The following is a 13,339-nucleotide window of genomic DNA, read 5'->3' on the forward strand; positions in this document are numbered from 1 at the left end:
CATTTTTCCCTGCTGGAACTCCTATTATGGAGTTGCTTAATCTGTCCTCTGTTTCCTTTTCCTTGAATTGGATTTTAAAATATATTATTTTATTTCTTTATCTTTTAATACTGTACTTTGGGTGAATTCCTCAGCATTATGTTCCAATTCACTAATTATGTAATTAACCATATCCAGTTGAGAGTTTGAAAAAAGAAATTTATTTCTTATTCATTTTTTATTAGCCCAACCAAGCCTAGTCCAATGCCTTTTACATAGAAGTTATACAATAAATATTTGCTGATGAAATAAATATAGAAAACACCTTACATATTTGATCATTTAATTTCTTTTTATAGGTATATAATTTTATTAATACCTATCACATTTTCATGTAACAAAAAGATACCTTATAAACAGATTTGCAACTTAGCTTATAAAGCAACACATTATTATATTAGATTCTGTGCATAAATACAAACACATTTTTTATGCAAAGTTAGAAAGTTAGTTTTGTTGCAGTTTGACTTTAGGGGTACCCAAGACTTGTTCTTCTTTTGGGAAAAGCTTTTGGGATGTTCTGGAAGAACTCATAGGTTATGGATGTTCCAGACAGCCCTAAATTTTGGGTGTCTCTATTATTTGGTAAGTTCTGTTATGCCTTTTGTCATAATTTTATGGTAACTAACTCCTGGGCTAGTACAGGGTAAGAATGTTCTCCGTTTTGCTGCCACTGCCCTATTTGCTGGTGCTGATCAAGGCAGCACGTGGAAAGATGGCAGCAGTTGCCGTGCAAGCAGGCCATTCTCTTTTTAGTGGGAAGATACACTGAAGTAGTTTTCCCTGTCACTCGTACCAGAAGAATCTCTCTAGTTTCTTCCGGCTGTAATCTGAAGTACATTTATTAGCTCAGGATTCACAAAGTACATAAGGAAAGATGCCTGAATCCTTTAAACATGTTTGAGGATATTGGGTTGCTTGACGCAGCCAGTTAAACCAGTAAGGTCCCATAAAACGGTTATAGCTGGTGGAGTCTAATGATCAGAAAGGGCCGGAAGCTGATTCGTGTAAGAGCTTCCCGACGATGAGCCCGACTCTCAACAGTATTGTGTCTTCCCTGCAGAGAAGTGGAACATTTATCAATTCTTTAATTGCTGCTTCGACTATTGGTGGGCAACAGCTGTTCTCTTCTTTCACATTCAAATGTCCTTGCCAGGTTGGGAAAAATTTCTACTATGGTTCTGCTTTTCTACTCATTCCAGCCTTGCTCCTTCTGGTTGCTGGCTATGCCCTGAGAAGCCAGATGTGGACAATGAGCCGTGAATACTGCTGCAGCTGTGCTCCTCCACGCCGGAGAATCAGCCTCTTGGAGCGCAAGCTGGCTTGTCTTAGGTTCTTCAGCATCACTGGGAGGGCACTTGTTGCTCCGTTAACATGGCTGGCGGCAACCCTGCTGACAGGCACCTACTATGAATGTGCAGCAAGTGAATTCGCATCTGTGGACCATTACGCAGTATTTGACAATGTCAGTGCCAGCAGACGGGAACAGATCCTAGCTGGGTTTCCATGTTGCAAATCAACTCCATCTGACATGATCCAAGTGAGAGATGAAGTAGCTCTTCTGCACAGATACCAGTCACAAGTAAGTTCCTGATGCTATGCTATCCCATCTTAACTAGTCACTGGACACACTTCACATTCCTACCGCTTCTGATATTGTCTGAATATAAAATGCAAACTAGACGTTATTCATCGAAGTGATTTCTACTGAGTGGCTATTTGATATAGTTAGGATGTTGGGCTTTGGAGTCAGCAGATCTGTTTTTGAGTCTTGCTTTGCCATTTATCAACCTGCAGAACCTTAAGCAAGTTATCTAACTTACCCATGCCTCACTTTTCTCAGCTGTAAAACGGGGATACTGGTAGGATCTACCACATAAAGTTGGATTGAGTAATAAATGAGTGCATACATGTAAAGCGCTCAGTATGGTGTCCAGAATCGATATTAAATATAATAAATTTTAGACATTGTTATTAAAATTATTACTATATAGTGTATTATTTGATGCTTTCTGCATATACACGTTCTTAAATATTCATTCTACATATTAACAGTTTGCCTAAAACTATAGGAAGCTTAATTATGACTAAAATAAATTCCAGTGATAGTTCTAAATGTAATGTCCTTAGACAAATTTATGCGAGGGGTGGAGTGAGGTAGGGAAAAGGCCTAAATCCACGGCACTTATGGCTTAAATTTAAGAAGTGTAAGAGTGCATTCTGTCCGTACAGAAAGAGTAATTGGCATACATTACTCTCTGCAAGGGATTTGGGGGGAAAAAACACATTTTCAAACCACTGAACTAAAATTGAAATGAATTATTTTTAAACTACTTATTGCAAAGGCATACACATTTTTTGACCCATCACTTTTTAGTTATTGAAATTTAGGAAGTGATAATGCTATTTTGTTGAAAAAAATTACTATCGACACACAGAATACTCAAGTGTTGCCTATGTCCTGATTTAAGCAAAGTTAGATATCCCATTAAGGTATCTCTGTCTCAACCTTTTATGCTAGCCCTAAAGGTCAGCCAGAGGAACTGTGTGAAGACAGGTGAGAGGTCAAATAATCAATGGGGGAATTCTAACTTTAAAAAATGTTCTCGCTCAAGAAAAACTAAGATGTAATATACACTGGTAAGATCTTCTTAAAGTGATAATATCTTATTTAATGCATGCAAGGACTTCTGTGATAAGACACAGTTGTATAGTTCTGAGTGCCATCAGCCAGTGGATTTCTTGGACCAGCAGCAACAAAACTGATATTTATTGAGGCACTTCTCATATACTGTATAAATATTTCCTATTTAATTATAACCCTCATAATCTTAAGAGAAAGGTTTAATCAACCCCATTTTACAGACGAGGAAACCAATGCTCAAAGAATTCATGTAACTTTTGTAGGTTCACAGAGCTAATAAATGACTGATAGAGATATTCAAAGGTCATACCGTTTCCATTTCACCAGGTTGCCTTTCACAACTACCTTGAACTTCAGTCTCATTTGCGGAATATACACCATAAGTTTCATTATTCTGAGATTACCGACAAGATCATATTAACTTCAAACCCCTTCTCTGCCCATACTTTATTCTAAAATAGCTTCCTGACATTAGTTTTACCGAATTTCAGTTGATCTTCTACAACCATGTCAAAATTATCTTTCTAAATGCAAACTGAATGATGAGCCCCACCCCATCTGCCGTATAAAATTCTTCAATGATTTTCTACAAGCCCAATCACAAATCCAAATTCTTGTCATGAATACAAGGTCCTTCAATGTCTGGCTCCTGACCACTTTTCCACATGACTCCTATGACCCCGTGAGGACAAACTTCCTGAGGTTCTCCCAACTCTTCATGCTTTTACTTTTCTTCCTCTCTTCTTAGAGCTCTCCTCAACTTCTTGCATCTGGTGAACTCCTCGTTAATGTTTAAGTCTGAGCATCATCTCCTCTGGGAAGTATTCCCTGGTACTCCTCTTCCTTAAGTGAATTCACTTCTGTCCCATCATGCTTACCGATATCAAAAATGATCACATTTTACCATATTTCTTGGCTTGCTATTTTGTCTCCCTCTTTAGACTTAAAGACTGTGGAAAGGATGAACGTAACTTAAATTATTCACATCTGAGTCCCTATAACCAAGCACCATGTATAGAGAACATGGTGTGAGGTCAACCTGGGACTCAATAAATGATAGCTAATGAATTAATGGGCATCTCAGATGCCCTTTCCTCCACCATGCTGGCCTCTATTAAATTAAATTGCCCTAAGTGTCACTTTGTAGGTTTTAGCCTCCACTGAGCACAGCTATCCCGCTGTGCTCACACTGGTAATTCCAGGACTACCGGTGAATCACAAGCTGTGGGAGAGAACTTCACCTCAGAGACTGTGGCTGGGAAGCTGCCTACTGCTGGCTTCCCTACACATATGGAACTTGCCTCTCTCACTTTATATAATAATCACTAACTATTGAAAAAAGAATACTTAAAAAAAAAAGGGTTCTAAGACTAGAAAACAGGGGCTCCTGGGTGGCTCAGTCGGTTGAGCGTCCGACTTTGGCTCACGTCATGATCTTGCGGTCTGTGAGTTTGAGCCCCACATCGGGCTCTGTGCTGACAGCTCAGAGCCTGGAGCCTGCTTCAGATTCTGTGTCTCCCTCTCTCTCTCTGTCCCTCCCCCACTTATGCTCTGTCTCTCTGTCTCAGAAATAAACATTTAAAAAAAAGAAAATTAAAAAAAAATAAGACTAGAAAACAGCCATTTATGTCAGTCATTAAAAGAGGAAACTAAATAATTGCAGATGAGAAATATTGTTAATTTTCCTTTCAAAGTATATTTCAAAAATGAATCATAAAACTGGTCAGCAAATAACTATTTAAAGGAGGAGGGATATGAAAAGGGAAATAATAAGATGCTTTACATTTAGGGACATGAGTCTTCCTTGGTCACAAAAAAGAAAAGAAAAGAACAACTCAGGAAGAAATGTCAATGAATACATGTTAGCACGTTATTACGAAGGCACGTAGGAAGCTACTATTATTATCTATCATATCATCATTTTCATCACCATCATTATCAAATAGTTATTAAGCACCCAAAGATGTCGAGCCTGTTCCTAATGGTTGGGGGGGAAAAGTTCAGCTAAAGCCAAAAGATGTAGTTTAGGTACCTTCCACAAGAGTAATTGGTGGGTTATAGCAGCTGTCACTTCAAGAACAGTCGTTATAATCCATTCCAAGCTAACTGGTCAATATCCTTTGTGATCCAAAAACCAAATTGAAATGGTTGGGCTTATTCTCTCCATCGCACCTGTATCCATACCAAGTGATCAGCACCTTGTTCATATTTCAAAGACTAGGAAAACAAGCTTCTTACCCACAGTTTACTTCTTACCCCCAGTTTTGTAGAAATCCCCATTGCTATGATTGTCCCTCGAATATTCCCTATATTGATGCTGTTTTTCTTTTAAACGATTATGTGAAGATGCTGGGCTGGATTTTGATCACCTTGGCAACCGTCGCTATCCTAGTGTCCCGCTGCTTGGCGACGTGCTGCTCCCCCCTCCCCTCTCGGCAGCACTGGTACTGGACCAACCACCTCCGCAACGAGAGGGAGCTCTTTGAACAAGCTGCAGAACAGCATTCGCGGCTCCTCATCACGAAGCGCATACAGAAACTCTTTGGCTTCATTCCTGGAAAGGAAGACGTCAAACGCATCCGCATTCCTTCGTGTCAGGACTGGAAAGAGATTTCAGCACCCAGTCTTCTCTGCATGGGGGACGATTTGCAAGGTCACTACAGCTTCCTTAGAGACAGGCTGGATGAGGAGAGTGAGGAAAGCAAATCTGAAGGCATCGAATTACGACCTTGATTATAGCACCTCTCACAGGTCAGGTTGCTTAACAGATACTTTGATGGAGTTTCAGTGTGATCTCTTTAACTTTCTCTGTGTCTTTTGGTATTTGTTTAAATAAGCCCATTCAAGATGCTAGTTCCAAAGTCACTTTATCTGATCATTGTGCCAATCTTTCTTTTTGGGATTTCCTTGGTGGAAGTGGTAATGGTATAATATAGGTCTGGTGATGCCTCTATTGGCGTAAGTAAAACAATATGGAATTTGAAGTCGTATCAAAATTAGAATGTTGATTCTATGACTCAGTATCTCTGTAGAAACTAATATTTCTGAGCCCCATCTTGTTACCTGCACACAGTGGCTACTTCGCAGAGCCGTGGTGAGGGTTAAATGTGATAACATAAGCACAGTGCCTTTCCTAAAATAAGTGCCAATAAATGTTCCTTTCCCCCTTTCTCTTTGCATCCCATGTCTTTTATCACTATTTCCCTGACTCTAATTTCTGGTTTTATTTCTACCCCTATATAATATCTAGGAACTTTTCACTTGCTTCTACCCCTTCCTTTGATCTTAAATATCTGATCTTTGGGAGCCAGGACAAAATGCCCTTTCTAAACTGGTAACATGTAAGAGAGAAGCTCATGCAGAAAGGTCTTGAGTCATTCTGCCATAACCAGGGGAAGATGATGCATTATTCTATCATCATTAGTATCCTATGTTCTTTTGTAGCATACACATGTTCTTTTGTAGCACCTCCGTACCAGGAGCATTTTTATAGTCACAACATATAAAGTTTATTCCAGAAAGTTTCCCTTCTGTGCTCCACTGCAGAGATGCCATCTGTGCCTTTTCATTATCACTTTGTGCCCTTGTTCAAAATCCATTTGGGGAAGTACGACTGCTATACGTATTTATGTATCCACTATCTACAACTCCAAAAGCGGAGACCTGCCTGACTCTTCTCTGTGACTTTACACCTCTAAAATTTGACAGTTTTGTAATTGATCCTGGTTATTTCTGATATATATAGTGTCTTATGCCTCATGTTTGTCACATTCACCTAAGCAACTGGTTCGTTGGCCAAAATAAGCAAAATGAAGGCATTTGTGTATTTTTTAAGCCAAAACAATGGCCGCTTACTGGGTAATAATGGACCAATTCCCAATAGTCAAGCTAACTTTCAAGACTCACTTTCAAGGAAACCAGTTACTTGAGTACCTAAAATGCAGTCAAATACTTACTATTCTGTTACACAATCATGGAAGAAAGAGTCTATTCTGTATGCAATTATGGGTTCCACACACTTAACGGAAAGAAATAGAAAAATAATTTTAAGGAGACCATTACATTTTTTTAACATTTATTCATTTTTGAGAGACAGAGTATGAATGGGGGAGAGGAAGAGAGGAGGACACAGAATCCGAAGCAGGCTCCAGGCTCTGAGCTGTCAGCACAGAGCCCAGCACAGAGCCCGACACAGGGCTCGAACTCATGAACTGCAAGATCATACCTGAGCTGGAGTCGGACACTTAACCAACTGGCTTAGCCACCCAAGCACCCCGAAGACCATTTTTTAAAAAATCTAGAAGTGATGCACTTTGCTAAGACAGGAGACCTGTCCCTCCCTCATCATTACTTACTGGGCAAGTCAGTTAGTGTCTCTGGGACTCAACTGTTTTCATCTATAAAACATAGATGATACCTTACCTGTTGTAGGGCAAAGGAACTGAAGGAAATGTATTCTTGAGATTCTGTTTAAACCTGATAAGATTTTTGTGTTTATGCTCATACGTATACAGGTCCAGATGTATACAATCTTCTGGAATAGTAGTAGGCCCAGGTTGTCTCCATTACAAGGAAAGTATTACTGAGTTCAATTCTTCCTCTAAAGACATTTGCTGGCATTCCACTTTCAAAAGAGTGTTAATGTACTGATATTTTTCAAATGGCCAAGGGAAGCCATTCCACTCTGTCACCTAAATCCATATACAAAACTGACATGAAATCACGAGAGGGATCGTTAACAAAAAAGAAGTTGTGGAAGGTAACTAGAGTCCTCCTTTGGCTCTGATATAAATGAGCTGTGTAAATACGGAAGATCATGTCCACTTTGTCTCCTCCAGCACTAAAATTCTATCCCTCTATCTGGTAATTTTTGAAATTTCTCCATTTGGAACATAATAGTTAAATCAACACTTTACACCATGCTCAGAATTGTTTTACTAGTGTTTGGGGGAATATTCCACCGTAAATAATCTTTAATAAGTTTTCAGTTAACAGAAAAATCAAAGAGTATATAAAGTTAAAGTATTACATCATCAGAAAGAAGATAATAGGAGCGCCTGGGTGGCTCAGTTGGTTAAGCGTCCGACTCCGGCTCAGGTCATGATCTCACAGTTTGTGGTTCGAGCCCCGCGTCGGGCTCTGTGCTGACAGCTCAGAGCTTGGAGCCTGCTTCGGATTCGGTGTTTCCCTCTCTCTCTATGCCTCCCCCATTCATGCTCTCTCTGTCCCTCAAGAATGAATAAATGTTAAAAAAATTTTAAAAAAAGAAAAGAAGATAATAGTTGTTTATACACATTAAACACCAGGAAACTTTCTTTTCACTAGACCCTGGAAGCGCTTTCTACATCAAACTTCTGTATGACATGCACAGTTAATATTCTAAATCATGTAATTATGATCTTCCACCGTAGCTTTCTAGCAAAGGATTTTAAATATTCTTTGGCTCCTCCACATGGCTTCAAAGGGCTTTATGGCATCTGTGAACATTTGAAGGTTAGTACACATCTGTGGCATTTCATTGTATACTATCCATTTCCAATTAAATAAATCAAATTCCCATTTCTCGGTGTGTGTGCGTGCATGTGCACGTGCGTATGTTTGTCTGGAATATTCTTTTGTTCCACAGCAAGTGAGACAAGACTTTTCCATCAGGAACATTGTACTTCCTCCTCTTTATGCCTAATGGATTTATGTAGTTTTAAGACATATAATTAAAGTTAATTATGTGCTAATACTACGTTATATTTTGTTACCAAATGCTTTTGGCTACTACATCAAATGCTGTGGCATATATACAGACTTGCTCATTTCTTAACTTCAACTCTGCCAGCTCTCCCATTCCCCCACCACAATCTAAGCTGCCTCCTTTCTAGGAGACAATCTTAGATGTGTTTTACTCAACTTTATGTTTTCCAAAGCCGAATTGTGGAATCATACTTATATTCATCTTCTTTGTCTCCCTTCTCTGTTCTCAATCTTCAACTTTAACAGTCAAATGCAGGGGCGCCTGGGTGGCTCAGTCGGTTAAGCATCTGACTTCGGCTCAGGTCATGATCTCATGGTCCGTGAGTTCGAGCCCCATGTTGGGCTCTGAACTGACAGCCTGGAGCCTGGAGCCTGTTTCAGATTCTGTGTCTGTTTCTCTGACCCTCCCCCATTCATGCTCTGTCTCTCTCTGTCTCAAAAATAAATAAACATTTAAGAAAAAAAAAGTCAAATGCAGGGGCACCTGGGTGCCTCAGTCAGTTGAGTGTCCAGCTCTTGGTTTTGGCCCAGATCATGATCCCAGGGTCATGGGATTGAGCTCTGCATCAGGCTCCATGCTGACTGAACGTGGAGCCGACTTAAGATTCTCTCTCTCCTTCTGTCCCCCTCACATGCTCTCTCCCTTAAAAAAAAAATTCAAATGCAAGACTGTAATAAGAAACAACAATGTGAATTTCCAAACTACTTTTCTGCATTTTGCTTAACACCAAGGAAAATCACATTAACCTTAAAACTTTGAAAGATCACAGCCAACCAAAGGCCTTCCAAATGCAAGACTAAGTAGTTATTTGCTACCTCAAAATATATGGTGTGGAGACACGATGTTGGCTTCTACATAAATCTATGCAAATTTAGCCCCAGTCACTAAAGAACAGATATTGGCAGGCTACACAGCTACACACCTAGCTCTTTGGGTTGGGGGGCACACATCTCTAAATGTGACCTGTGGACCAAAGAGCAATAAATGGTGTTTCCGGAGAGGTAAATTACATCATTCCTGAAATGGAATTATTTTTTCTGTGCTAACCACTAAGTATGATTAAACTTCTCTAATCTCAGTACATCAGAACCTTACAAAGAAATGGATTTCGATTGTTGTTTACTCTGCTGCCCCCCAGCGGCCAGACAAGTATCTGCACCCATCTGTAGTGGTGATAGTAGTCGTAACAACAAAATGTAGTGCTTCGTGTATGCCAGCTACTTCAAACGAATTATCCCAAGTCCTCCTTGCAACAAACTGGGAAACATAATCACATATTCTGATATGACTTGCTGACATGGAGTTAAGCAACCCAGAGAATGTGAAGAAATTTTGTGTAAAGTTCTACACAGATGAAATGCTTTCTCACTGATATTTTATGAGATAACTGGGGAACCATGGGTCGTAATGGGAACCCAAGCCTATATTACTCCCATAAAATAAGTTCCCCCATTTTACTGATGAGGTAACTGAGGTAAAGAGAAGTCAAGCAACTTGCCAAAGGACCCATACTTACAGTGATAGAGCCAGTATCCAGCCCTGGTGGTTTCACTTCTGATACTACACTTCATAGCACTGTGCTGGAATACAGCAATGGGAGACAGCTCACCAACCTGCCAAGGCCTTGTAGGTGTCAGGAGGATTCTCCTCCTACATCTGACGATGAATAATGAAAACACCCTGAGCTCCAAAAGTAGGGTGCTATATCACATCTGAGTCCCTCTGTTTCCACTTCCACTCTCCTGGCATGTATAAGGGCTCAGCTTCAAGGCATCATGCTTTCTTTTTTCTTTTTAGTTTATTTTTACTATTTTGAGGGAGAGAAAGAGAAAGAGCGAGCATGGGAGGGGCAGAGAGAGAGGGAGAGAGAGAAAGAATCCCAAGCAGATTCTGCACTGCCAGCGCAGAGCCCGACCTGGGGCCTGAACTCATGAACAGTGAGATCATCACCTGAGTAGAAATAAAGAGTCAGATGCTCAGCTGAGCCCAGGTGCCCCAAGGCACTGTGCTTCTTAACAAAGTGATTTGTGCACTCTCGCTGGGGCATAACTTTGGATCTGAGGTACTCAACAGCCAGTGGCACTGAATCTGTAGCCACAGACTACCTGCCAGTTTACCCCAGAGGTTCAGGTATTCAATGTATGCAAAGAATGGGCAGGAAGCCACTATAATTTGCCAATTTGTTTTCAGCAGCCCATAGTTATAAAAAAGTCGGTCAAAAACAGGGGTCAGGGAAACGTCTCTCATCATCATAGGGTTTTTGTATAAGTCAATCTCTCTGGAACTTTAATGTTCCCTTACATGAGATAGGGGAGGGTGATAAAATTATGGGAGTGATTAAAGTATTTTAAGTCACAGAGCTCTTTGAAATGCCATTTTTGGGGAAAGGAAAGCTGTTTTGAAGAAATAGCCAGGAAAACTGTGCATACTCACATACCTCAGAGTTTACATACTGTGGCAGACTAAATAATGGCCTCCCCAAGGATGTTCACATTATAATCCCTGGAATTTGCGAATGTTCCTTTATACTTTATATGACAAAAGAGACATTGCAGGGGTGATCAAGGTAAAGATTTTGAAACAGGGATATTAACCAGGATTATCCAGGTGGGCCCCATGCAATCACAAGGTTCCTTGTAAGAGGGGCACAGGAGGAATCAGAGTCAGAAAGAAGGCAAAGTGGCAACCCCAAAGGAGTGTCAAGGAGTATCAGAGTGATGCCTGAGAAATCAGTCATTGCTGGCTTTGAAGATGGAAGGGATCATGAGCCAAGGAATGCAGACAGCCTCTAGAAGCTGCAAAAGGCAAGTAAATGGATTTCCCCCCTAGAGCCTCCAGAAGGAAAAGAGCCCTGATAACACCTTGACGTTAACCCACTGAGACCTGTGTCTAACGTGTGTCAGAACAGAATTATATACGGTTTTTATAGTTAACAGAACTATAATAAATCTGCACTGAGTAAAGTCCCAAAGTTGGTGGTAATTTGTTTCGGGGGCAGACACATTTCAGGATTTATGAGCCCACAGCTGGTCATGAGTGACAGGTCCTGGATCAGGGCCTCTTCAAGGTAATTGCTAGCACAAGCACCCTGTGATCCTACATGCATTGAAGCTCTGTCCTAGCAAGCCAAAACTTGCTCCTGGAGAATAAATATATCTATAATGTGATACTTTATAAATATGTATAATACAATGTGTTCTTATACTTGAAACTGCTCTAACGTGCAGAAAGAACAGCTGAATACACCTTTTATATGTATTGATAGACGTTTTAGCCTACAAATAAAAAACATTTAAATCTATTTTTCTTCTCTAGTTGCCCGTTAGTGACATCAACAGAACTATATACTATAAACTCTTTCATAACATGGACATATTCCAGCATCTGAAATATGAGGAAAACAATGCCAAAGGAAAGAAAAACTAATCTGGATCTATGTGGTGTTTTTCGATTATATAAATTTTACAAATCAAGTATTCTCTAGTTTATGCTTGCCATTCTTTCACTTTGAAATAGCTTGAATTTGAGACAGCTGCCTAATATAAATCTTTACCCCAATAATGATTTTATAGATCCTATGAGGTCCTATCAGATCAGAGAAAGGTCTGTAACTTGTGGGGAAGAGAAAGCCAAAAGCAAAACCATCCAAGTGGCAGAGCTAGAATATACTAAAATTCAGTATGCAATTCAGTACTACCTGCCATCAGGGCATCAGGGGCTTTGAGCTCCTTCTCAGAAATTTTCTGGAACCTACTTGCGTGGGGCGCTCAGACCCGAACCTTATCACGTGGACCCCCGTCTTGCCTTCCCCGAGCGTGGTGAGCCCGGGGGTATTTCCACCCATGTCTAGGGCGCCCAAAGGGTGGGGCGGTGGCGGGTCCTTTGCTCAGTGTGCCACATCGCCAGCACCTAGCGTGGACACCCACACTGCGTGTCTCGGATCAGGCAGTCCACTGGAGTGGCGCGTCAAGTCCTCCGAGGCTTATGACCGTCCCCTCACACCGCTTTCCTTCCTGGCCCCTGATCACGTGGCGACTTTGGGCTCTCCCACCCTAGTGGAGCGCATCCTCAACTCAGGAATGCGACCACTGGACTGGATCCGCCCGTCTGGAAGGTGGGGTGCAGCTGACATTGACAGAGATCGCATTCTAGGAATGCAGTGATCAGGACCTAAAGAAATCAGGAAAAGACATAGTTGGAAGTTGTGTAGTGAGTGTAGCGTGACTAGAAAGCAAACGATCATTCACATTTTCCTGCATACTCTGGGTAAGACTTGCACTTGCCGACATCATGAAGAGAGTACATTCTTTGAGAAAATTACTGAAAGCCAGCATTGAGGAGCAGCACGATGGGTGATGGAACTTAATGAGCAATGATGTGACCTTAATTGTATTAGGATACTGTAGAGGCAAGGAGAACTATATTGTTCCGGTAGAAGTTACAAAGAGTCATGGCATTGTGAGTAGTAACAGCACTGCCACTTTGTTTTTCATGGTGGGAAACAGGAAGTTAGGAATAATACATTTGATGATAAAGAACACGAAGAGACGGTTCATGGACACTGCAGAGAATCTTCATGCTCACTGATTAAACAATAAACAAATGCATGAAGTGCCTCTATTAATCTTTATCAGTAATCCACCGTATCTTACTTGGGCCCCTGAAGTTCTAAAATATATCCTTTAATAAAATTTCTTTTATAGATAGGCACCCCACAAAACATGTTTGCCCGGGGAATCTACATACCCTTAGGGGTATATCTGACTCAACCCTTCACTATATTGGCTCTCATGAAGCCAAAAAAATAATTTGACTTCAATGTTAATTTTTTGTTTTAACTCACAAGTTCCTTTTCCTTCTACATTTTAAGTAACTTACATTGTATTTCACGAATCCTATCTTCTTCCATA

General features: G+C 40.6%; 1 protein-coding gene across 1 annotated transcript; it reads left to right on the forward strand.

Moving 5' to 3' along the window:
• Window positions 1–982: 982 nt before the first annotated feature.
• On the forward strand, window positions 983–8,245 carry CALHM4 (calcium homeostasis modulator family member 4). The gene is made up of 2 exons (XM_058735040.1): window positions 983–1,621; window positions 5,030–8,245. The coding sequence occupies exons 1-2, from the start codon at window positions 1,064–1,066 to the stop codon at window positions 5,414–5,416; spliced, it is 945 nt and encodes a 314-aa protein (XP_058591023.1). The 5' UTR covers window positions 983–1,063; the 3' UTR covers window positions 5,417–8,245.
• The last annotated feature ends 5,094 nt before the right edge of the window (window positions 8,246–13,339 follow it).

Source organism: Neofelis nebulosa, chromosome 6, assembly GCF_028018385.1.
Source record: "Neofelis nebulosa isolate mNeoNeb1 chromosome 6, mNeoNeb1.pri, whole genome shotgun sequence".
NCBI lineage: Eukaryota > Metazoa > Chordata > Mammalia > Carnivora > Felidae > Neofelis > Neofelis nebulosa.